The sequence below is a fragment of the Calypte anna genome, chromosome 4A (genome assembly GCF_003957555.1).
Source record: "Calypte anna isolate BGI_N300 chromosome 4A, bCalAnn1_v1.p, whole genome shotgun sequence".
In the NCBI taxonomy this organism is placed as follows: Eukaryota; Metazoa; Chordata; class Aves; order Apodiformes; family Trochilidae; genus Calypte; species Calypte anna.
Window position 1 is genome coordinate 16,502,259 of NC_044248.1, and position 25,683 is coordinate 16,527,941.

Genomic DNA, 25,683 nt, shown 5'->3' on the forward strand with positions numbered 1-25,683 from the left:
AAGTACTGCCATGGCCATCCCTTACTGAGAAATCCATTACTGCAACTTCACAGATTAAAATGATAGAGGGTAAAGTACTTGCAACACGTTGGTATTCCAGAAATTGGTGTTCCAGAGCTGAAAATACAGCAGAAAGCACACTCTCAGAACACACAACTGTTGACTGTACCAGATCTGGCTAAAGGCCATGTTTGAGGTTCAGCAGGCAACCTGGTGGAAGGCAGAGGGATGAACATTTTCAGCTACTGCTGGTCTTTATTACTGTCCTTCCCCAAATCCATCAGTTCAGTTGCTCAGGATAAATGTTTCTGTGGCCACCCAGAAAGTGGTATTCAGGTATTAAGTGAAGTAAAAACAACTGTAGGGTATTTCACTGGATCATTTTTCAGCCCAAAGTATTTAAGAACAAACTCACGCTGGCATGGCTACCAGAACAACTGTTAATCACACCAGTGACTTGCTATTGAGCACTGCAGGGTAATCCACTGTTCCATTCATGGGAGCTCAGGCTAGGAATTATCATAGATCTGATGTCTGAGGCAGAAAAAAGGAATGGGTATTACAATTGTGAGAGACTGCTGGGGGGGGAAACAAACGGGAAAAAAAAACAGGGAATATGAAAAAATTATGGGAAGAAGAAAATTGAGATTATCCCTTGTGTTTCTACAGTCCTTTAATCAAACAAGTTGAAAGTGACAAGTTGACACACAAGCCATTGTTAGTTCTAATTTTCACTAATACTTCTGGGGAATTTTTAACAATAAAGACTTCCACAGAATATAAATGTCACAGAATTAAACTTCTACAGTAGAACCAACACCCACACTCAGCATTACAGTTTTCTTGGTACCCCCTCACACTACTCCAACATGCAGAACAGCATATTCAGAGCCGCTGATTAGAGAGCTACATGAGGCAAGCTCAATGAAAATCACAGTATTACTTTTCAATTCGTGGGTTTGTAAATAAATGGGCTGTTTAAGGTTTCAGTTTCATATAATCAAGAAAACAATGTATTCAGTTTTCATTATTCAGTCTCCAGCTTTATCTTGAAAGCTATTCAGAAATGCAGAGCTAGCTGCACATATGTTTCTGACTTCCCATCTCGTTTTTAGCTCAAACACTTGCACTGCTTTCTTGAGGCAGGCTCCTGTGTGTAAGTAAAAAGATGCATCATTCACCTGGAAAAGGACTACACAGGATCCACACTCTGAGAAACATCTAACATCTTTAAGGATAAAAAAGGCCCCAGAGATGATCCTGGCAAAAGGCAGCAGCAGCTCAAGGACATTGAAGAATGGCCCAGCTGTTTACAAGAGATAAAGGTCTATTATTAATTGGCTGAATTGCTGTCAGATTCCCACTCATCTACCCACTGTGTAGAAGGTTTTACAGCTAGTGAAGAAAACCAATTTTACTCACACACTCATGAATATTTGATCTGTTGTCTCCAGATCAGCTATTACAGATGAGCCACGACAGGAATGCCCTTTCCAAGGAGGGTTTCCAAGAGTTTGAAAAAAAGTCTGGTTCATGCAGTGAGATGAAGAAGAGGAAGATAATAAGTGGATTGTCTGCAGCATAGAAGAGCATGTAACTTGTTTATAGGCTATAGCAACACAAAAATCTCAAACAATATGAAAAAAATGGAATGGAATCCATTCTGTGGGTTCATACAGACACTTTCTATTTTTTCCTTTAAAAATTACGGGTCCAATTAACTGTTCTTTAGGAGTTGCCATACCTGCTGACAACACACAAAAGAAATACATCTAAAGAGTTACCTGCAAAAGTCTTAGAACAGACCACTGATAGCCAAAAGTACCTTACTTAGCAAAAAGCTCACACAGAATTCTGAAGGCTGGTCAGACAGAGGATAGAAATGAAAATTTCAGTGAAAGTGGAACTGGGAACAAAACCAAAGATACCATTAGGTTTAAAAGACAGATCAATCTGATAGGTACCCTAATTTAACATAGCTTTCTAGAACTCATGCTTTCCTGTGCACTCCAGAGAGCCTGTTGAAAGGAGAACCTCAAGAATCAGCCAAAAGTTAAAACCTCTTGAGCTGCATCTTGTCAGGAATCCTAAAGAATCCCAGACACACCTATCACTCATTTACACTCTAGGCTCCTCTCTGTCGAGTAGCAATTCTTAATCTATTATCTTGCTGCTTCCTCACATTAAAGTTACTTCATGAACAATTCAAGCCAGCAGGAACAGATGTCATTGAAAGCAAGAAGCTGTCCTACCCCTTCTGAACCCTTCCCAACCTCTCTTCCTTCCCTTCTTGTGCCAGCATGACACAACTTCATGCTGCTACACAATGAATCAGATCAGTCACTCCCAGTTTCATTCAGAACAGTTTCTTGATCCAATATGTCATGGAGCTGTACTCCTGTCAGATCGTGGAAAGGGAACTGCTGAGCTGTAGGGAAACAAGCAGGGAAATGGAGTCAGACTGATTATTTCACCAGCACTTCCAAATTATATCAACTTAAAATCTACCTTGGTGGTATAGTACATGTTTTTCAGAGAAGTTATGGAACTTCCATCCTTCGGGATACACGAAACTAAACTGGAAATGACCCTGAGCAACCTCATCCATCTTTAAAATTTGCCACGATCTGAGCAAGGGGGTGGAATAGAAGAGCTCCAGAGGTCCCTTACCTGCATAATCCTGTGATTCTAACTTGCCTGTTATGCACAGCCTATGAGTAGTGTGGTGCTTACCACCATGGTTTCCAGAAGGGGGATAATAACTTCTCACAGCAAAGACAAACTTATGAAAGGTTAATGTCTGACTCACTGAATTCTCACTAGTTCTCATTAACTGCAGATGGTTTAAAAGTAATTTGTTAATAAGCTGGGCACTAGAAGAGGCAAAACATGAGCTGAAAATCTATGAATTCTCAGAGAATCTTTAAGCACTCCTCAATCCAAAAAACCTTCTTGGTCTTTTAACTTCAGCACAAGACAGTGCTACTGTCTAAAAGCTACTACTGTCTAAACTACTACTAAAAGAGTTTTGCTATAGTAAGCTAAATGGTCCCTCCTGTATACCTTCCTGGTTTTTTGCCCTGGTGAACAAGTCTGATGGGAAAATATCAGTGTTGATACTCCCACAATGTTTGTGAAAATGCAAGGTTTTACTAGAACCTCATGTCCTACAATTGTTGCAATGGGTGAAATAAATCTCATATTACAAAAATTGTGTTTTTCTAGCAGATATAATAAATTAGCAAACATTAACAAAATGCCATGTTCATGTTGTGATTTATTATAATCAAGCATTTCAATTACGTGACTGATCAGTATCTATAAGTAAAAATGTATTATATGTGTAGGAGGTTATCCTATGATCCCTACTTAACATACAAACATAGAAACCAGAAACCACAACTCATAATAGATAATACACACAGAAAAATATTACATCAGGGGTGGAAGCAATCAATTAGTAAAGGATACATTTATGAAATAAAAAATCCTCCTGATTTCCTTTCTGCCTCTTCCCTTCTCTTAACTCCTCTGAGTAGCAATGGGAAATACATTTCCAAAGAGACATTCCCATGCCCAGACTGTTCTCAAAAATTTTCTTCCACCTGACAGCCTTTTTCAGAATTGTCACAGTTGGAAAAGACCTCTAAGATTTTAACAATAGCCTATACATATCTTCCAAAAAAAAAAAAAAAAAAAAAAACAAAAAAAAAACAAAAAACCCACCCACAGTTTGAAAGAAGATTCTTTTAAGATTTTGAAGTTTTCATGGTCAGTAGATTGTATTAGTGGAGAGCATGAAACACTGTCTGCAAGTTTGATGCTGCTGGCTATGGCAAAAGCTGGCTTCACAGCCATTGGGCCACAGCCATCATTCTGGCCAATGTAGGATGCCATTTACTACAGCTTTATGTTATTTTTGTCCTGGTTTCAAGAAAAAAGAATCACAGGCCAGTCACAGAGGGAAGGCAATTAGCAGCCCCAAGTTGCCCAGCAGTTTCAGTAAGGCCAGTGGACCCAGGCTGAGGCACAGCTGTGTCTCATAGGAGTCTGCTTAGGGTGCAGTGTTCCTCTTCCTGAGATTTTTCTGTCTTGGGCTCCTGCTGCTCCTCCTGAGTATAAGCCAGTATACTTTATCTTTGTATTAATTTTTTAAATCAGTAAATCTGTTTTCCTTTCCACCCATAGGGCTTTTCTCTTTTTTTCCCTGATTTACTGTCTGGCTGGGTAAGGGACACTGGGTGACACAGCAACTGCTACAGTTTTGTCCCAGGTAAAAACTAAATGGAGACACTTTTATAGTTTTAATTTTTTAATTCATTTCTTAAGCAATACCTTCCTTGATGATCCTTGTCATCTTTCCAAACTGGAAATACCAGTATTTATAAATAGCCTCAATTTGTGGCGGGGGTAAAGCACAATTCTCTGAATGGAAGGAAAAATATTCTTTCAAGTACCTAATTTCTCTGTCTCACTTCCCCTGTATTTTATCACTGTTTTTTCCTTCCCCTACACTGCATCTGCCATCTACTGGCACATGACTGTATACTAACTTGCCATCAGAGATGGGATTTCAGGACCTTTTATTTAAGGGTCTGGACCTACCTCCAGTGCCACCATTACCTACTGGGAGGGCCAGTGACAAGGAGAGTTTTTCTAAGGCCCACCCATATTAGCTGAGCCATGACACCGACAGAGAAGCTTTCAGAGATTATGACTTGTCAGAGATGCGCAAGCCAAAATTCGGGGGATTAATTTCTTTAAATATATCTATAGATACATAAACTTTATAAACAGAGGTAAACAGAATATGAAGTAAACAGATTTTCTCTTCTACTTCCCTTATCTTTCTAGCTTCCAACAGTCATGACAAAGAATTGACCACTTCTTACAGCAACATTCTTGCCAAATTTCAAGTTCTATTGATCAAATACTGGAAGATAATAGGAACTTTTGATGATTACAGAAATGCTTTTTCATAAACAATCCAATTTTTTTCTTTTATTTATACACTCCTGGAGAAATGTTTCTGTAAGAAAGCATGTCAATCAGCTTCAAATATCAGAATTTTGGCCAATGTCCCACCATCACCTATGCTTTTCCTAGCACTCTTTGCAAAAACAAACTTTATTATCTGTCACCTTAATATTGTCTCAGCTTGGCGCTAAGTAGCAATGAGTCCTGAGGTTATAAGTATTACAAGCTGACTTCAAGTTCTGAGGGACAAAGCAAAGTGTAATCTTCTCATTAATACATTTTAGGTCAACAACCATCTTTTAGAAATATGTGAGCATTCCTTTCTTTGAAGTTAGATGCAAACAAGCTGGTTCTTAATGTTTCTTTGTATCTCTTATAGAACATGTTCTAGTCACAGAACAGCAGAAATAAAATCTTGTTTCTTGGACAATTCTTTCCTCAGGGCAGGAGTCAGGATTTGTTTTCTTCGAATTCCTTTCTCTGTCCAAATACTCTGGCACTTTCTCAACTGACACTGTAGATTTTCTTTGCCCATGTGTATCCATTTATTACTTATTTAGTTTTCTGTTTGATCTATCTCTGAATTGATTCACTGTCCTTTTATTTAGGGAAAGTATTCAGGTATGTTCAGCACATTTACTGAAATATGGTTTTAATCATGACTTTGCATGTGACATCAGTTTTTGTACACAGGTATTTCCAAAAGGGCACAGCAATTATTTAGTGCTCTTCTACAGATATCTTAAGCAAGGATTTTTGCTCCTTTGAAACCCTACCCTGTGCATTACACCTGCCAACAATTTCACTTTGTTGTTATAACCAGTTCTGTTTCACCTTAAATTAGTGTATTATCAACTTAAGGGCAGACTGGGGCTGAAACTGAGTAATTACTTTGAGCAGAAAGGGTGTGCTAACTCTGCCATTAGCAACTCTATCCTCAATATTTTACTTCTGAAAGAGTTAGACCATGCAATTACTATAAGTGAAATCACAGCTATTGGAAGGCATAGTGACTGATATGAAGGATGAAATCAAAGAAAGACATATTCATGTGTTCTGCTGCTCTGAGCTTTCTCAATTACCAGATAGCCTGGTGTTCCTCAGTTTTTCTGCTATAAGTAGCAATTACATCAATTTCCTTAGAAGAATGTATTAAATCAAGAATGAAAGACAAAACCACATAATAACAGTGGCTGATAGAGCACAGTACTAGTGTGGGCAAGCATTCACAACTTTATCACACTCTCTTCCTCTCTAATTTTTGTGTTCAATTTTGACAGGATTTAACTGTGTATGTTTTTCATTAACTGTATCTCCAAGGCTGTGGTTCAAGTCACAATTGTGCTTACATAAACAACAACTAGCTTTAAAAACTATGTATTCAAAGACAGATTTTTCTTTGTGTTTTCTTCAACATAGTCAACCTATTGGATTTTCAAGAGCTCAAAGACAAGACATGACAATATTTAAAACAAAAAATGTGATTTCAAACATTCTAGATATAAAGCACTTCACCCAGTGACCACTATCTCTGCTTTATTCACAACTAAAAATTTGACATTTATAATCTTCTGTTTCTGATTAACAGAATAAAATATGAACCCCCCTGACAAAGAATCATCGCCAAAACTCCACCTGGAATATCACGTTTGAGTTGTGTTAACTTGCTTCATCTAATTAAGCACCACACCATCAAAAAGAAACTGTAGTAAAAGGAAGAGGCAACTCCCACAGAGTGTGAAAAGCCAGACTGCAAACTCAGGAAACAACTGGTAGCCAGTTCATAAGCATCTGAAAGCAGCTCCCACCCCATATGCTTGGGTCATGGCAAGAACATAAGGCAGTGCAAGTAGGAGAAAAAAGTTTTCTGTATTTACTTCAAAAAGAACTCTCAAAGTGTGACTTTATAAATGTGTAAAATTTAACATTTCTTAGGAGCTGCACAATGGCAAAGTTGTCTGTCCAGCTATAATTTGGCATTTCCTCAGAAGCATGTTATAAAACCAGAACATAGCAGCCATGTCACTGACTGCCTATCACACAGCTTACCTGGAGTTCCTAGCAGCTGGGACTTTGCCTTGGCATATTTACAGGCTTTTGGTATCAAAATTAGGTAGATTAAAGCAAGACTGAAACATGCCAGTGGAGGATTGCCTATCCAAATTCATATAGATTCATACATCAGTCATATACCATTACACCCACTATGGACTTTGCATAATAGATATCAGCTTAAATGTATGCTGATAGCTTCTTGTTCAAAGTCTTAAAAAAAAAATCTCACTAGCTATGTAAACAAAATTTATGTGACTCAGTCAACTTTTTTCTCTCCTGAACACTACAAAAGCTTCAATTAACTCTAGAAATGTTTTTTATATAACGTTGCTATTTTTAAAAGTCTAAAAGTGCACAAAAAAAAAATCACACAAAAAGATTGATTTAATTTCACTATAAGCAGGAGAAACAAAAACCATGAATAAGCTTAGAATGCAGTTCACCAAAGCAGGAAAAGGGAAGCAGCCACTGCACTGATCTCATCCATGGGTTACAGAAAACATGACAGACAGATCCCCTGCTCTATGAAGTTCCTTGTAACTCATTCCAAATTTCTTTTGAATTGATGTTGGCTTATCATAAAAGACACCACTCATTTCTGGATTTGTTTTTTGGACCTAGCATTTCATTATTATTTATGTCCATAATGAAGATACAACTTTTTTTTTCCTGTTTATAAATTACCAAAAAAAAAAAAAGAAAAGAAGGCAATGAATAACACAGAAATAATTAAAAAAATCAGTTACTGTTATGAGTCATAACAGAGGAGCTATTCAAGGGTAGAGCACACTCTGTTCACATCTTCTCAGTACCTTTTTCCTATTAGCTTACTTTTCACTAGTTAATTCCCCCACACTCAACACACCATGTAGCCCTATTCTGACCACTTTTGTTTTCTACAGGTCTTTATCTGGCTACTGTTATGTGTAGCATTGATATCAGAGCACAACAAAAATATGTGTTATATGCAGACATTGACATGACAAAGTCCTTTGTGAGACAGAGCCTGAAAATCAAGGACAGCGTTTTCCCTTCATTTAGAATGGACCTGAGAGAGGGGAAAAAGAAAAAAAAAAACAAAAAAACAAAAAAACCAACAACTATGAATGTGACAGTATATTTTTTTACTTGTTTCATTCATCTGGGCTATACACTTTCAGAGGCAGGAGGCTGCCCCTCAGTGAATATTTGTACAGCCTCCAAGATAAAAAGCCATGATCTCAGATGGACTCTTTGAGCCCCAACTGAAAACAAACCAGTTCACAACTTTATTTCAAAGAAGTCTGTCATGAAAAAAACCCATACTGAGAAAACAGAGACAGAAATGCAAGGTGACAGCAGATTATACTTTTTCATTTGCATTGCCCTAATACTATTTTCTGGGCAGAGCTCAAATTAAATTTGACTTAACTGAGCTGATTGCACATCCAGTTGCTGGAATTATATACATCTTTCTAAATTAATGTATTTTAAATGCCACACATGATTTTCATTGCACGAAGATACAGATGAACAATCTTTAAGAGCAACAGTATTGCAGTGGTACTCAGAAATCCCAGTACCTGACAACACTGTGTGTAAGACAAACACTGAAGATGCTCCCTGATAGAAACTTAATTTCCTTCAGCTGTTGTTTAATACAATAGTTAGAAACACATGAAAGAGAAATGTGAAACAGACAAGTTTAAATATCAGAGCAGAGCTACACAATGACAGTGCCCTGGATGCCCAAGTGTTTTTAACTTTCCTTCTTGTTGCTTCTTGTAAGGCACTTGTAAGTATGCTGTAAGTATTGCTCCCGGGGCTGCAGCTGCCAGAACAGACTCTCTCCCAAGATCAGGAAAAGACATCTGAGCATCATGAGTTTCATTCCTTCTCTACAGTACAAGCAGCGTATGACAAATTAAGCTTTGCACAAAATTGAAACAATTTCACTATAAACTGAAGAAATACTGATACATGAAAAAAATATGATCAGAGCTGCTCTGCCAATTAGAATTAAAGAGCTGTAATGGACTGGAGGCACTAGTGACAACGTCAGCAGCAGCTCTTCTCCATACTAGTGTATGTTTTGTGATACTGTATGTAAAAAAACAACCACACTGCCAAAACAGGGCTACTGCATATGGATATATTCCTATTTATCATCAACACAGTCTTTCCACAGTGGGTCTTCTGCTTCTGCTTCAGTACGTTTCTAACTCCAAGATTCCCCTATTCAACAGACCTAAAGCAGGCCTCTCCCTCTTACCTACCTGCACTCAACACAAACAAAGTAAATTCCTTCTTATTATACCAAGAGCTTTCTCCAGATATCACCAAGAGGAACTACAGGGAAGGGAGAGGGAAGGGCTAGGTCGAAGGGGAAGAAAAAGTATTAAATAACTACTTTATGCAGATACAATGCTCTTTAAAATCACTATTCTTGGCTTTGCTATACATCTGTTTGTCTGCAATAACTGAATGCTATAAAAAAATAGTAATCACAAAAATCACTCTTGCAAAAAAAAAAAAACAAAACCCTAAACAAAAAAACCAACTCTATTTAAAGAAGTGGAAGTTAAACTAGGACAACATTTAGCAAACTAGGTTTAACAAACCAGCACTCTGTCCGCCCTTATAATTCTTCCTGTACTTGCCACTCAGCCTACACTTTCATAGTCATCCACTACATACACAGCAGTCATAATTATGTCAGATTCTAACATCATCCTGCATCATTTACAGTCTCATACAGGAGTTTCTTCACAATTAGCCTCCAGGGGCCATAAAAATTTCAACAAAAAATATTTTAAAATAAGAATAGAAGGAGGGATTGTGACCTCCGAAACATAAACCAGGACATGGAAATTAAGTTTCAGCTTTGACATTATAAATCAATGGCAGAAGGTCAATGTTGTGGCAAAAAAAAAGAAACCACAAAAAAAAACCCCAAAAAAACCCAAAACCCTGACTCTGGAACATCAAAGTATTTTGGTTACCACTCAAAACTAGACCCAAACTAAACATGTTCCACACTTCAGTCTAACTTCTGGGGTTTTTTTAAATTAGCAAGTCATATTGTAAGCCCTGCAAGACGTCTTCAAGAAAAAAATGCAAAAGGAAAAGTAAAAATCTTATCCTTTCATGACTGATTGATGATTGATTTATGAGCTTTTCACTTTTGACACACAGCACTCATTCGCAAAAGGCTTGTGAAAGTCAAAGTCCAAACAAGGCAGAACAAGTAAAGCAACAGAGACAGGATCTCTCTTGTTGATGAACATTTCAATTTTATTACCTGAACCTACTTTTCTTATTTTGTTCCATGACTTCCAGAAACAGTATGTAGCTTAAAACTGTATGCTATCTGATTCCTTAATTGGAACAATTGTAATAGTGAATTTGAGCCAGGGAGATATAATTAATAGAGCACTGAATTAACAGGGTTAATTCAAAATAATTTTTGATAGGCACACAGGTGTACTTGGACTAAACAGCTCAGCCAGTCTGATGGCCAGTTTTGTTCTATTCTTACCCATGCTGCCTTACCTCTACCCTACTCTTACCCACATAATCACATGTACACTTTTTTCTGGTTTGAGTTTTTGGCAGTTTAGTGAGTTTAATTAATTAGCCAGCCCAGGTCAGCCCAGGTCACTCGGGTGCAATGGAGATGGCAGCATGGTTTGTCTGGAGTGGGACTGTACCTTTCACTGGCAATTATACTTTAGGTCAGCTTATCTCAACTCATAGAAGATTTTTGTAAGCATCCTATCCCTTCTAAACTGCACAGCTTTTGGTTTCTTGGTTCTGTTAACAGAATCACTTACTCAGTTGGCATATTCCCTTCCACTGAATTTCACAGTGGAGAAATTGGAAAAAAGGAGAAATGAAAAGTAGGAGACAGAATTCTACAGTCTCTCTTTCCCCCTCCAGAAACATCAAAGGTTGTGCAGATATTCTTTTTCTACTTTTTTATGTTATTTTTGCACTGTTAAGCTCACTGTTCCTTCTTTGAATCAAACTCAATGAAAAGCATGCATGCACACGATACTACTGCTATGTAATTATGTAAATGCAGAAATTGAGATATGCTTTTTAAGCTTCCAGAACATTTGATGTCACTCTGAATACGTCTAGCTAATGTAATACCATAAAATACATTTAACACATTAACTTTTCTGAAGGAAAAGACTAAAAAAACCCTGTTCAATTTAACTACAGCTACCACATTTTATGCCAATACTATAGCTATCCAATGCATTTATGTTGTTAGAAAGCATTCCATTTGGACACGTCCAGATTGGAGAAATGAGTTACAAGAATTTTGGACAGCTTTTTCTGAAGAAAATAATCTGATTGCCTTAATATTACAGGGGTTTTTTTCATACACTGGAAGTATTATACCTGAGAGAACTCTATTGCAGCTGGTTTATCATGGAAGAAATGTTATAAATAGCTTTGGCAGACAGGGGGTTTGCAGTGAGAAGGTCATAGGCTTAGTTTGGATCTACCCTTGTCTGATTATACAAATTATTTTACAATTGGCTCTAGTCACTGACTGATTTTCATTCCCAAATACCTGTCATCACCGTCACTGATGCATTCAGGAAGAGCAAGACTACAGCCAAACAGCATGATGTGTTGATAGCAGCTGAGACGATTGAGATAACTGAAGAACTTCAGGAACTTTTCCATTTCAATACTTTTGACAATGGAAAAAACTGAAGTTACAGTAGTGTAGTTATATGGCAGCATTTGGCACTGGCTGTTGGTGATATTTATGCAGGCACCTGCGAAATCAAAACAATATATTTAGAACAAAAGTATCACCAGCTAACAGTTGGTTCAAATCATATATTGAATGGACTAGTCAGTACACATATTACTTAACCAATCCCTTTACCTCACAAGTAAGATATCATTCTATTTTATTATCATAATGCTGTCCAAAAAAATTATCTAAGGAAAAAAGAAATCTAGAGAAGCTTGGTAGCTGAGTTGGGAAACCCAAATAGCTCTAATTTTCACAGTCCTCTGACACTCTACAAATCTTGACTAGAAAAAACACAGCTAGTATTATACACACACAATCTAGTATTTATGACAGCTCCCTACTTCAATGAAGGCCTCTCTAGGTCATCCAGTCCAGCTCTGGAAGCATTTTTTTCACACTTAGAACATACCCACATTGTACAATAATCAGGGAGCTGCTCAGTCAATTCTCAAGACAAGACTTGGCCACTAATCATGCTGTACACAAATCAACCTCATGCTAAATGACCATTCCAACTCTAGCCTTCTGAACAGGAAAAACTAGGGAAGGGTTAGATAAGAAAAATTTTGGCACTGAAAGGTTTGTCAAGCACTGGAAAAGGCTGCCTAGGAAAGCTGGTTGAGTCCCCCACCTCCTTAGAGGTATTTAAAAGATGTGCAGATGTGGTGCTTAAGGACATGGTTTAGTGGTGGATGTGGCAGTGTTGGGTTAATGGTTGGATTTGATCACATTAAAGGTTGTTTCCAACCACATACATTTTATGATTCTTGAGTCTATTCAAGCTCTGGCACCCCTATTATTATCTGAGCAAAGGCCCAAACTGGGTGGATCATTTCCATAATAAGACATTTTGGGTCTAATTTCTTTGAAGGATTGTGTGGGTTATTGGTACTTAGTCTGCCAATCTGATAAAATTTGGGAATGTAAAGCACACAAGATGCAGCTCTAAGATGCAGCTTTGTAAGCTTTCAGTCTAAGCACAGTCTTCACTGTCTAAATGTACTATTGACAAATTCTCATATCTATGGACAAATACAGCCTCACATAAGAGCAGGGAAAGCAAAGCACAATGAAGAAAAATTTCATTAGACCTTTTTTGAGTTGCAATTTATTTGAAGGGGTGGAAAAAAAAAGACGGGTTTTAAATTTTATCTAGACTTGGTAAAAAAAAAAAAAAAGAATCCTTGGTTTATCAGTGCCTGGTGAGTATACTCAAAGTTCCCCCTTTATCTTCTCCCTCTTCAAAAATTTCAACAAAAACTAAGGAATTTAATATTGCCCCACTGAAACAATAGCAAATCTTCTCTCTCATTCTAATGAAGAAAACTATGTCCACAAATCCACATAAGATTCCCCCTCCCCCCCCTACTGATGACAAGAAAATCTTAGCAGTGTACATTCATTTTCTGCTGCAATCTCCTCTCACTTCCACAATACCAGGACTAATCATAGGAATCACATCTTTCCATGTAATTAAAAGGGACAGATTTTCCATTCAGAATTAAAAGTAAATGCTGGGAGATCAGCAAAAAAGCCTTATGCCTCCTAACTGAGAATTTCCAAAACTACAGAGTGGATTTCCCAAAAGTGACTATATAAGCACCACATGCCAATTATTTTCAGTGCAACTTCTGCCCTGAAGTTTTATAGGTATTTCTGAAAAATACCACTGAGATGCATATCAAATCTATTTATTAGGCCATGAGACCAAAATCTGGTGATATTAAAATAGCTTTCCAGGGGAAAGGGAAAAAAAGATGGAGGGAGGAAGTTCACTTCAGAACCACAAAGTTTTCTCTTAAAAGATGCCATCTCTTTAATGACTACTCACATTGAGACTTCTGCACAATATCTTGACCTGCTATAAAAATGTAAAATCACCCTCCTTTTTTCCTGACAGAGTAGGACTACAGTTCTTTAGAGCTATCTAATCTTTTAGCAGTTCTCAGTGGCTGGAAAATACAGCACTGAATTGACCATTCATGGCCAAGAAGATGGAATTTTATAGCAATTATACAAGAAGTTTTAAAACAAAGAGAGATGGAAAGAGGGACCGCCCTTGAAACAGAACCATGACCCATCCTCAGTTCAATGAATCTTGCATTCCTGTAAAACAACATCAATTCAGTATTAATGCCAGACACGTTCATATCCTGTAACGCTCATCTGGAAAGCAGGTGCCTGGGTTAGAACCTTGTCTATTTAACACAGGTCCTCAATGAATTTCTTCCATCTTTCATCCCATCATTCACCTCACAAGTAAATTGCAGTGCAGCAGGTATGTCCCATGCCCTGCACACATGGTCAAAAAAACATTATTTCACTGTACTAGCAATTGGTTTAAGTGTTTTTACATCTTAGCTTCTCAGTGCAGCAGTACCAAATGCTACAGTCTCAAAAACCTTCTCTGGTGAATTGAGAAAAGCTGCCCGGTGTTCACAGACATTTAGCTCTGCAGGACTCATGAGCTGAGGAGCAGCACTGCCCAGAGCTGAGAGCAGAGATGCCCCAGCCCTCTCCATGCAAGCCCACAGCCCTCTCACCCAGCAGCTGGTAGATGTCCCCTTACTGCTTTGCAGGGAATATCTCAAGGTCCAGACAAATGCCTAAGTTGATCCTACTGCCAGTAACATGTTGATCATACTTCCAGAGCATAGTTGTTTCACCTTAACTGAGACCTGAAGAAAACTCAGATTCTCTGTTCTGATCATTTGCATAAAACAAGTTAATTAATTCTTAAATCAAGCCCATTAGCTTCTGGTAGATGAACACATCTGTCAGACAGGTAGGTTCTGCTCAATGCCAATTGCTCTGTAGATAAGCAAACAGCTATACAGTCACAGTGTTCCACAGACCAAGGGATATTTATTTTAAAAGACATTAAAATAGGAGAAAAACTATTTAAAATACAAACAAGAGGCACTGCTCATGTAATGAGTAGGCATATAAATATAAAGATTAAACAGATAAGGCAAAATATATTTTAGTAAAATAAAAAGTAACCATTTTTAAATAAACAGAAAATATGAATAATTATACGGCAGTCATAAATATAAGAAAAGAATGCATTAAACCTCAAAATTCATAAATAATCTACCAAAATTTCTGAATTCTGTATTATATGTAAGGCTAAGTGTGTTTTATAAATAATATGGCCCTGCAGTGCCAGAATGCTTATCTGACTGATGGAGTAACATACTAAACATCTTACAAACCAAGCAGGAACCAGATCAGAGAAGTAGATGCAGAATACACATAAAGCCTCAGCCTATTTGGTTTTCTCCAGTAAAGATTCACTAACTATGGGGAACACAAGGCACACAAACTAGTTTTGCCAATACCTAGAGGGCTGAAAATAAAGAAAAGGAGCAGTGAATGGCAATAAAAACTTGTGAAAAAAACTGTTGATCAGAACAGCATGGTTCCTAATTATATGGGTCATTTCTAGCATTCATCTAAATTAAGTTTTCTGTTTACCACCAGATACTGCCAGATGGACTGAACTGGTATAAAAGATCTTCCTTCTGCTCTAGAAATTGCAATGCAAGTCTACAGTTTCACATTTCATGCTGCTGAAACTAATTTAAACAACACACTTTCCCCTTCCCTCTCCCCTCTTCAGATTGGTCCCAGATTGCATTATCTATAGACTGTGTCTGCACACAGGGAACTGGACTAGAGGACTAAGCACTGGAAACAACCACCCACACTCATTTCCCCAAAAAGCAATGCTTATGGCAGTCCCAAAGAAATGCAACTGGAACTGCAGCTTAAGCTTGATTAATAACTTTACTTTTAAGACATTCAACAATCCCTGCATTGTTAAGGTCATGATTCCCCACCCAACCCAAAGTAGTTGTTGCCTCTGGATATTTTTGAGGCCATGCAATGAACCAGCCCCGGACATAGATAAAAACCAGCCTTTCCTCTCCTCTCCTGCCACACTTCTAAATTTTTTGTGGGCACAGGGTGGAGGACAGAAAGAGGGAGAAAATTAACTGTCACCTGGATCAGATCATTGAGTTGAATAGCTTTTTGGCAGCAAAAACATTTGTTCTAGCAGAATAGGAGAAGAAGGGCAGTGGCAGTAAACAATGGGTAAGCTCAGAGCTTGCTAAGAGAGGCTGAAGCAGTGCTTTTGCAGACTGTATCATCACTGCCCCAAAGCACTTTGAAAGGGAAGGAATATTTGAATTGCACCATCAGAGTCAGTTCCTGTCTGATGAGAAATGAAAGAACATCTTTAAGAATAGGTTAATAAATTTGGTGCAACTCTGCATTCTGAATGCATCCATATTCTAACCTGTACTATAAAAGATCTGGGATCCGGCCTCCAGGCATTAGCCTTTTTTAATGTAATGCAATTAAATTATGCCTTCAGTTACAACTAATGTGACCTGCTGTATTAAGGGTATATTTTTACTAGAATTGTTGTAGCAGATCTGCAAAACAAGCCTGTCTCAGGTGTGCAAAATGTAACATGGCATATGGAAGTGCTTGAAAAAAGTTTTGTATCCTGATTTTCATATCCCATGTCAATTTTGCTGATATTTCAATCATAAAATAACCTTTCCAATCAGCAACTTCTACAGACCATCTTTAAGCCGCTTATGGAAAATGAAACTCTTCAATTTGCAGCACCAATCACCACCCCCTTCACTATAGAACTTCTCTTAATGCACTCACAGTACTACATTGCACAGTTGCAGTCTATACATTTACTGTTAAGCCCAAGGAAAAATGGCAACATTCACCTGTATCTTCCATAGCAAAAACTCTAGCAACGTGGAATGAAAACTCAACCTTAATCCTAAAATGTCCTGAAAACTTCTAGGAATCCCATTAAACAGAGCAAAATGAAACCAAACTCATCCTCTCTAACTCAGAAATTTGACAAACTTGCCTACAGCAGCAATTTGCAGACTTCTTGATATGGAAATGATCTTCAGCAAATTATATTTTTTCTAGTGCCAAGTTGCCATGTTCTCCTGACCTTAAATGGATCTTGTGACTCTGCTTGATTTCACAATCTCACGTGTGAGACATATTGAAGCTACAGCACGCTTTTTTCACCTCCTCTGTCCCATTGCTATTGAATATCCAGCTTGCCATGGACTTCTGCTCCAGATCAAAGAAGCACAACATTCCACCTAGCATCTGGTCTTTTCAGTGAAACTTCTTTCCAAAACGCATTACTGTCTTCAAAATTTTTAATACTTCTTTTAATTTACTATGGCATCTTAGTACATTTTCCGTTTCAGAACAGAAAAATAGATTTTTTTTGGCTTCTCTCCAGCTACAGATTTCCCATGTACAACCCACTTGGGACTCAACATTTGCTACTGCAGTTCAGTTGTGTTCTCCTTAACTCAGGAAAAGTGCCCTAATAAGTAACTTATTTCTGACACGTTTCAATACATGCCAGGAACTGGAACCTAGCCTTCAGAATCTGCTTCGTCTCTCATGCATATAATTAACTTCTCATAATTAGAATAAAAATTAGATATAATTTCTCTCATTTTATTTCCCTAGTATTTGATTCCTCTAAAATATTTTAGTGAGAGGATGATGCACAACAAATCTTGCCTGGTTTTCCCATCTTCCTCACTACCAAGTCCAAGTGGCAACTGGGAGGTTGCAGGGTGGACTCTGAGCACAGGACAGAGCTGTCCCAATCTAGTCACAGCTCATTCCAGATGGAACCAATGGACCCACCACAGGGCAGAGCTGAGCCCCGCAGCCACCATGGCAGCATCTCAGGGAAAGCATATTTAAAAAAGGGCAAAATGCTGCACAGAGGAGTAAAAGTGAGGAAAAAAGAAGGGTGAAAAATAACAATAAGGTGAGAGAAGAAGGAGGGAAGGTGGTGCTCCAGGTACCAGAACAGATTCCCCTGCAACCCAGGGTAGGGACCGTGGTGGAGTAGGTGAGCACAGTGCAGCCTGTGGAGGGCTCCATGGCAGAGCTGCTTGATCTGCCCTGATGGAACTGCAGCCAGGGGAGAATCCATGCTGGAGAAGGCTTATCCTGAGGGACTGCAGCCCACAGAGAGGACACACATGGGAGCTGTTCTGAAAGGACTGCAGCCCTTGCAGGGACCCAACAATGAAACAGGGAAAGTGTGAAGAGGAAGAAGCAGACAAGAGGAACCCTTATGGACTGACCACAGCCCCCACTTCCCATCCCTCTGTTCCACTCACAGCCAGGAGGAGTTGGGAATGGATGAAGTTGAGCCTGGAAGAAGGGCTGTGGTGAGGGGAAGGTGTTTTAATTCTTGCATTCATTTCCCACCATCCGATTCCATTTTTAATTGGCAATATATTCAACTAATTTTCCTCAAGCTGAAACTGGTTTGACTGTGTCAGCAACTCGTAAGCGACCTCCATGTCTCTCACTGAACTCAAGATTTTTCACCTTCTTTTCTCCCCTCACTTTCCTGTTGGGAGGAGGGAGTGAGAGAGAACTGGGTGGATATGTGGCAGCCCACCAAGGTTAACCTACCACAGTGTAATCAAAAAATTCTTTTCAAATTCAAGTAACATGAAAGAATTATTGAAAACACTAAAACAATTCTACAAAGGAGATTTAGTTGGCTCATGCATTGCTGTACTGTCTTTTTAAATCCACATCACATTTGGATAATCTTTATTTGCTTCACACTGCATGAAGGTGTCCATGACAGGAAAGATAAACCCTATGTCAACCAAGCAAACTTTAAATAGAGACACTGGACTCAGAGTCATGTGGAAAAATTTCAGTGAAACAGGAAGAGGAAGCCCAAGAGAAGGGTAAATTGTAGGTCATCTTTCTCTGTGGAAGGCCAAACAGAAGAGATGGGGGACACATCAAAAATGAGGTAATGGAATTGTCATTTGAATAGTTCCTACTAGAGGATAAAATCTGGATGAGTCTGTCAAGCTACATTGACTATAGGAGTATAAATTGAAGGAAACCAAAATCAAGCTGTGGAAAGAAATGGCTTTTTAAAAGTCCTAAGGCCTCAATTCTTTTCAAGTCTGATTTACATCTCTGTATCATTTGTACCATTCTCTTCAGTATGTAATTGTCAATTCTTCCAAAAGTACCCTGTTGGCTATTCTGCAGCTGTTTGCGTCAGGACATATTTTGAATCACAGTTTGAAATCACTCAACTTCAGACAGATTTGCCATGCTACTAAAATATACCAGTAAAACTAAGTTACAATTTCCTTCGTACTTGGGTTGGATCCAGTTCACTTGGCTTTGTTTTTAAGTCAGTCAGTTAAAGGTTGGGGCTTTTTATTTCTTTTTCTGCTTTCCTCTTATATTTCCCCTTCAAGACCCATGAAAATGCTTGCCTTTCAGACATCTGTCCTAAATTTGCCATTTCAAAAGAATGCACTTCACTTCTTCAAAAGTTTCGAGCTATTCAGTATCTGAATGATTCTTCCATCTGCTGGAGACCCCTGCTGTCTTCTCTCCAGATCTCTCTTATTCTGGATGCAGTGGAAATTACTCTTTATATGATTTAACTTCTCATGTAATGACATTTCCCTTTACTTTCCATCTTTACCTTCCCTTCACTTTCTGTACTGCAATGTCAGCTTTGTTATACAAATTCCATAACCTTGTAATGTCAATGCAGCTCTTCTCAGACAGTGCTGTTATAGACACAACATATAGACATAATAATCATTAATGACAATGAATATTACCTTTCAGTAAAGAATTATAATGAGAGCAATTTACCTTTCACAACATCACACACTGCTGGTGTTTCTTTTTGTCTTTCTTTTATTTGAATTTCATCCAACTTTTCTGTGCTTAAAGACATAATTTAGATGTTTGGTTTTTAATTGTGTACACATGAATTTTTAAAATACTTATGAGTATGTAAGCTATTTTGATGTGGCTATTTTAAAACTGATAGTAACTGGGGTTGTTTTTTTATATCTCAGGCCTAAAGAACTATTACACTTTTAACTCAGTTATCCCTCAGTTCCATTTTTTGCTTCATGGAATGCTCAAACATTTTGCATTCAAATACTGCACATGCATTGTTATCTAGATAACATGCTAAACAACTGTTTTGACCAGGATATCTAGTCATCTTTCCAAAATTAAATCTACCTTAATGAGAGGATAACATTTGCTTTATAAGCAGTTCAAAATTATATATGCTAATTAAAACAGTACAAATAAAATGTGTTCTTAACTTTACTCGCCTATATACTACAAAGAATTAAACTGAATATTGAGACTACTGTATCAAGATTTAACTTCTTTCATTGGATGTCCAAAACAAAAGATTCAGTTCTGAAAATCATTGAGCATACACAATGCACAGTCCTTAAGTTTTACCTAATTTGAGATGCACTACCCTAATAAAGACTGGATGGGTGCCCTACAGCAGAGGTCACAGTTTTTTGAAAGTTACAGAACCTCTCTGGGAGTTGCCGAGTAATTAAGGGGATTCCTAAGTTCAGATCTGTGCTCAAGATCCCGACAAGAAACTGCTTATAACTTCATATCCCTGCAGGTGAGTACAAAAAGTTATCCACAGAATAAATGGATTTGCTCCAGCAGACCCCATTCATATCAACAGAGGAGGTAGGAACCAATTGTTTTCAGTAAAGCACTGACTTTTGTGTATTTGGAATTTCAATATTGAGATTAAACAGCTCCTCTTCTGAGAGCATCTTCTAAGTGTGTCCAGAAGTGCTTTCTGAATAGGGGTGAATTCAGCATAAGCTCAACTGTTGTCCTAAATAGTTGCTTCCCTATTGAAATGTTTAATTCTCTTGACCTATGTAAGCTCCTTAGGATTTAATATAAGCCAAGACACATTATCACCATAATACTGGAAAAAATAAAAAATCTGCAAAAGAGATGTTTGTAAATGAAGCAGGTTTCAAATTCTTCATGACAAGGGAAGTGACATGAAATTAATGTAACACAATAAATGAAGAACAGCTGAATGGTTCCTCTGGTTCCTCATGGGATTCTCTTCTATGTATTTCTTTTTTATCTATTGAGAGACATTTGTCCAAAATCAAAACAACACTTCAAACTTCTGCTCAAAATGATGCCTAAAAAGGAACATGGTGTACACAATACATGTCATCTGCCTTTGATTAGCTCAAAACTTCTGTTAGGAAGATACAAAAAAATAACTTTTTTGTGTGTATTATAGTATATAAGTGTATAAGTGTATTATATTACTAAAGTATTTTATGATATTTGGATAAGAGTAATTTCAAGAGATATCCCATATAAAAAAAAAAATTAAAAATTGTAGTCAATAAGCTTATTTTATATGATTCTCATAGTCCAAAATATTTATTTGTCTTTTATCAAGTTTCAGGCTTTAGAGGTCCAGTGTAATCAATGCCTTCTGTGCTTCCATCTTGATGTATACCAATCCAAGTATGTGAGTAATAAGACAATAAAAACACAGTCAAAAAAACTTTCTTAGCACATTCTCAAGTGTTTTCATAAAAGAGGCCACGTAATTATGGATCACCACACACACCTCCTTTACCCTAGCTGTTATTTCTCATGCCATATTGCAATTTCGTAACATCCCTAAGGCAGTTACAGCAGTTGCTTTTTTTCTGCTAAAACAATGTACTCAGGGTTTATGTCACTGTCATGGTTTACTTTACAATCTCAGCCCAGCTGTTTACCAAGTAGCCCAAAGGCTTCTTCACTGATGTACACCAGGGAACATTTTCCATTGTCTTACAACTAATACCAAGGTCTTTTATAGAAAACTAAAGCATTTCTTTTTACTCACTTTCTAAAAAGAAATGAGAAGCATAAAAAACTATAGCTTCAATATTAAAATTGTCTAAATCTTTAAGACAGAGACTTACTGAGGAGTAAATTATTTCTCTAAACTGATGCAACTCCTGCCACACAGGTTATATGCCAAAAGAAGTCACAAGATCAGTGTTCAGTTTGTTGCTGTCTCCCTCATGTATCTGCTTGCCATTGAAGAAATGCATAAATTTTAGGGGTTTAGTCTATCACAATCAAATCAGAGACACAGATTCTCCTCATCTTAGATTGTTATGCTGAATATATTGGTCACTCTAATGAGGAATTCAACAGAAGTAACTGTGGATGTAGAAATATTCTTAAGCCAAAGGAGACTGAATAGAATCTTAATAATTTTTAATGACCCATCCATTTCTACTCTTCATACATTAGGCCGCTGAAACTGAAATCTCCACAAGCTTATTCCCACACTGCATACATCCCACAGTCTGATGTAACTATATTGCTAAATTGTTCCTTCTAAACCACAGCAAAATGGTTAGCTCATTTATCACCTACAATACGATGTTTTGTCAAAAGCTTCAGCAAACTGGCTTTGTTATAAAACATGTTAAATGTCACCAAAAAAAAAAAGATAGTACTCTCTCAATATGTTAAAACGAGGTCTTGTCAGCAAGGACTCATGCTGGATAAGAGTTATCCTGAGGGACTGCAGCCCACAGAGAGGACTCACATGGGAGCTGTTCTGAAAGGACTGCAGCCCTTGCAGGGACCCAACAATGAAACGGGGGAAAGGGTGAAGAGGAAGAAGCAGACAAGAGGATCTGTTATATGGACTGACCACAGCCCCCACGTCCCATCCCTCTATTACACTCACAGCTGGGAGAAGGTAGAGGAGCTGGGAATGGAGTGAAGTTGAGCCTGGAAATAAGGGTGAGGGGAAGATGTTTTAGTTCTTGCATTTGTTTCTCATAATGAAATTTATTTTTAATTGACAATACATTCAATTAATTTTCCCCAAGCTGGGACTGGTTTGACCATGACAATAATTGGTAAGTAATCTCCCTCTCTTTAACTGAGCCCATGAGCTTTTCCATCTCGTTTTCTCCCTCACTTTTCCTGTTGAGGAAAGGGAGTGAGAGAGCATCTGGATGTGAATCTGTCAACCAGCCAAAGTCAGTTCACAGCTATATTGTAGAGTTAGCTGAAGTATCTACTTTGAGAAGAAAAGGGATTGTGTTATGACAGACCCTATGCTAAGCAGAATTAATATGCAAAACTAGCTGTTATGTAGAAATTATTTAAAACAGCAGAAAGCTGTAGATGACTTAATTTTGAATATTTTTTTTTTTTTTTGTCCCTGGTAGGTAAGCCTCCATATCTGTTCTGAAGTGTACCAAAACTTTAATGTGTACAAGAGCACAGGAAAAGAACAATACTGGTCATTCTATTTGTATTTTGAACATATTTTTATCATTCAGGTGTTGGGACAGTTCACGATGTCTTTAAAACTACCAAGTTTGTAGGACCTTTTCCTCAAAATAAGATAACTCCTTTTTGAATTTCTGTAAGACTCTGTAAGTTATGGTTGTTACATAAATGTGTTCAGCTGGACTCCATTAAAAATGCTAAATGTGCCATGACCAAGATTGATACATACACTTTAGTTTGCTAAGGCCTCTTAAAATTAAAATGCAAGTCAAGCTAAATAAGCTCATACACCACTTCTTCTATAGACTTCTTTCTATAAGCACTCAGCTATGTTTAATTCCAGTTTACCATTCAAAGCATTTAGCTTTGAGTCAGAGAAAAAAAAAAAAAGCACAAATATTGTAACATCCACACTGATTTGATCTAAATAGAACTTTTGCCTTCTAGAACTGCCAAAACCAAAATAGATTCAGTCCCAGCTAGCACAGGATCAAGTTAAAATCAGTGACAGAATCATCACTTCCATTACACTTCTGGTTCCCTTTGCAACTTACAAAATGTTCAATAATACCATGGAAACTGAAGGCTGATGCCATTAAGTACCCATTAAGTACTCAGAAGTGAAAAAAACCAATGGGATTCTTAACTCTTCACTCTGTTTTAAAATGACAACATTTCAAACAACTGTCGACAGCAGGGTCCCCAGTTCTAACTTAACTTAACTTTGGTCTTTCTTAACAAGACCAAAATGTCCTTGAAGAGCTGAAAAATATTTCTATCTCAAGACTGCTACAGCAGTAGTCAATAATTTTTTAAACTGTAGCTAATGCAAAAGAAAGGGCATACAAACAGCAATACCTCCAGTACTGAAATGCAAAAATGACAAAGGAATGGCAAACAATGTAAAAAGAAGTTTCCCTTCAGTCTGTGAAGAAGAAAAAATTGTCCTTTGCAAGAACTGAGATCCTCTATATTGAACTGCAAAATGGAAACAAGGAGTAAGAATCACCTAAGTAAAAGCACTAATGGCTTTTATTTTAGGTGATTATGGACACAAATACTCCCTCAGATTTTGGCAAATTTTATCAGAAACACTTTACACATTAAATGCAATGTCTTGATCCCTAGAGAATGTCTTAACAGGAGTGGCTTTACAGAGCTGCAATACAGCACAAAGACATAACTTTAGGAGGAGTAGTGTTAAGTTTTTACATTTACATTTAACAAGCTCATGTCTACCGAGGGCTCACGCTCAGGTTTCGGTGGCATGAGCCATGGCAGCCTCAAGATATAAGCAAGGTACTGTCAGAGTAAGATTCTAACAAAAGGTCATGACTTTCTTAGGTCAACTGACAGTCAGAAAACTATTGCACAAGACTATGGAACAGACACAATGGTGCAATATTGCTTCCTCTCAACCATTGTGTGCTTGCTACTTCCTTTAAAACAATTTGGGGCCAAAACAGCCAAGAGCTAACCCAGCCAGCATCAAGTCAGCTCACTGAAGAGATCAGCACACAAAAAGAAGCCTACAGCATTCTGTGGCTGAGCAAAGGGAGTGGGGACATCTCAACTCCACTGACCTCTAAATGAAGCCCAGATGACCCATAATGGCTTATGTGGGAAACTGGAAACTCTTTTGGACAGCAAACTCCACCTGTGGACCTGAAATAGAAGTCAAACTCCAAGGCTAACTGGGAAAAACAAAACAAAACAAAAAAACAACCACCAAAAAACAAAAAACCCACCAAAAAAAACCCACAAACCAAAAAAAACAAAACAAAACAAAAAAAACCACCCCTCTGCATTAAATTTAGTTGAGCCAATGAATTCTATAGTCTGAAAGGAATGAGTGATTCTCAACTCCTCCTTATGCTCCACAGGTACCAAATGGAAAGGTGGTAAGGCTACTGACCCCCCGCAATGGAGAGAAAAACAATTCACAGAGAGGGGATTAGCCATGAGGGAAATACAACTCATATTTGAGATCAGAATTGAAGTGTTGTGAATTTTTTTAAGGCAATGTGTACCAGCTGCAGTGGAATACCACATCCAGTCTGCACCAGACACTTCTTGTTCAGAGCTTAGTGCAACCATAAATTCTAACTCATTTATCGTCCTGCCCAAAGGATATTGCAGAAGGCTGGACTCTTCACAAGCCTCCACATTTTTTGGAGCCCCACATCTTTAACTCAGCCCCTTCCAGACACTGCCCTTCTTGGCTGAGACACATACTTTTGCTTCTTTAATCCCTGGGGCAGGCAGAGCAGAGAGCAGGTGAGCTCATTAGCCAAAGCTGAGGCCAAGCACCTACTCCCCCCTCCCCCCCCATGAGGTGTGAGCTGGCCTGTATTCCAGATCTGGTATTTTGATTAGTCATTTCCTAATTACAGGATTCTTTACTGAAATTGGAGACATATTTCTTAAGAACGCACTGTTAAATAAACAAAAGGCACAAAATGAAATTACTTTAGGATTAGGTCTATCATTAGAGACTATTTTCCATGGCATATTAGCTTGGATGGGATTTTGCTATTGTTCCGAAATGTGTGGGACTTCAGTACTCTTGATAGGCTTTGTTTAAAAAATAAGGGGGGGGAATCAAAAGTAGTAGCTTCCACAGGACCCAGGCAGGCGTTTCAAATTCATGTGTTTTTCACTGGTTGTTTTGGGATCTTTTTTTAACAAACGTGTTTTCAATA

At 37.9% G+C, this 25,683-nt stretch overlaps 1 protein-coding gene across 1 annotated transcript in view; it reads right to left on the bottom strand.

Annotated features, from left to right (window-relative positions):
• The window catches only part of CORIN (corin, serine peptidase), a 121,480-nt gene that overhangs the window by 59,750 nt on the left and 36,047 nt on the right, over positions 1-25,683 (bottom strand). Inside the window, exon 4 of the mRNA XM_030449768.1 lies at positions 11,597-11,807. Coding sequence (XP_030305628.1) covers positions 11,597-11,807 — 211 coding nt within the window. The remainder of the gene's footprint in view (positions 1-11,596; positions 11,808-25,683) is intronic.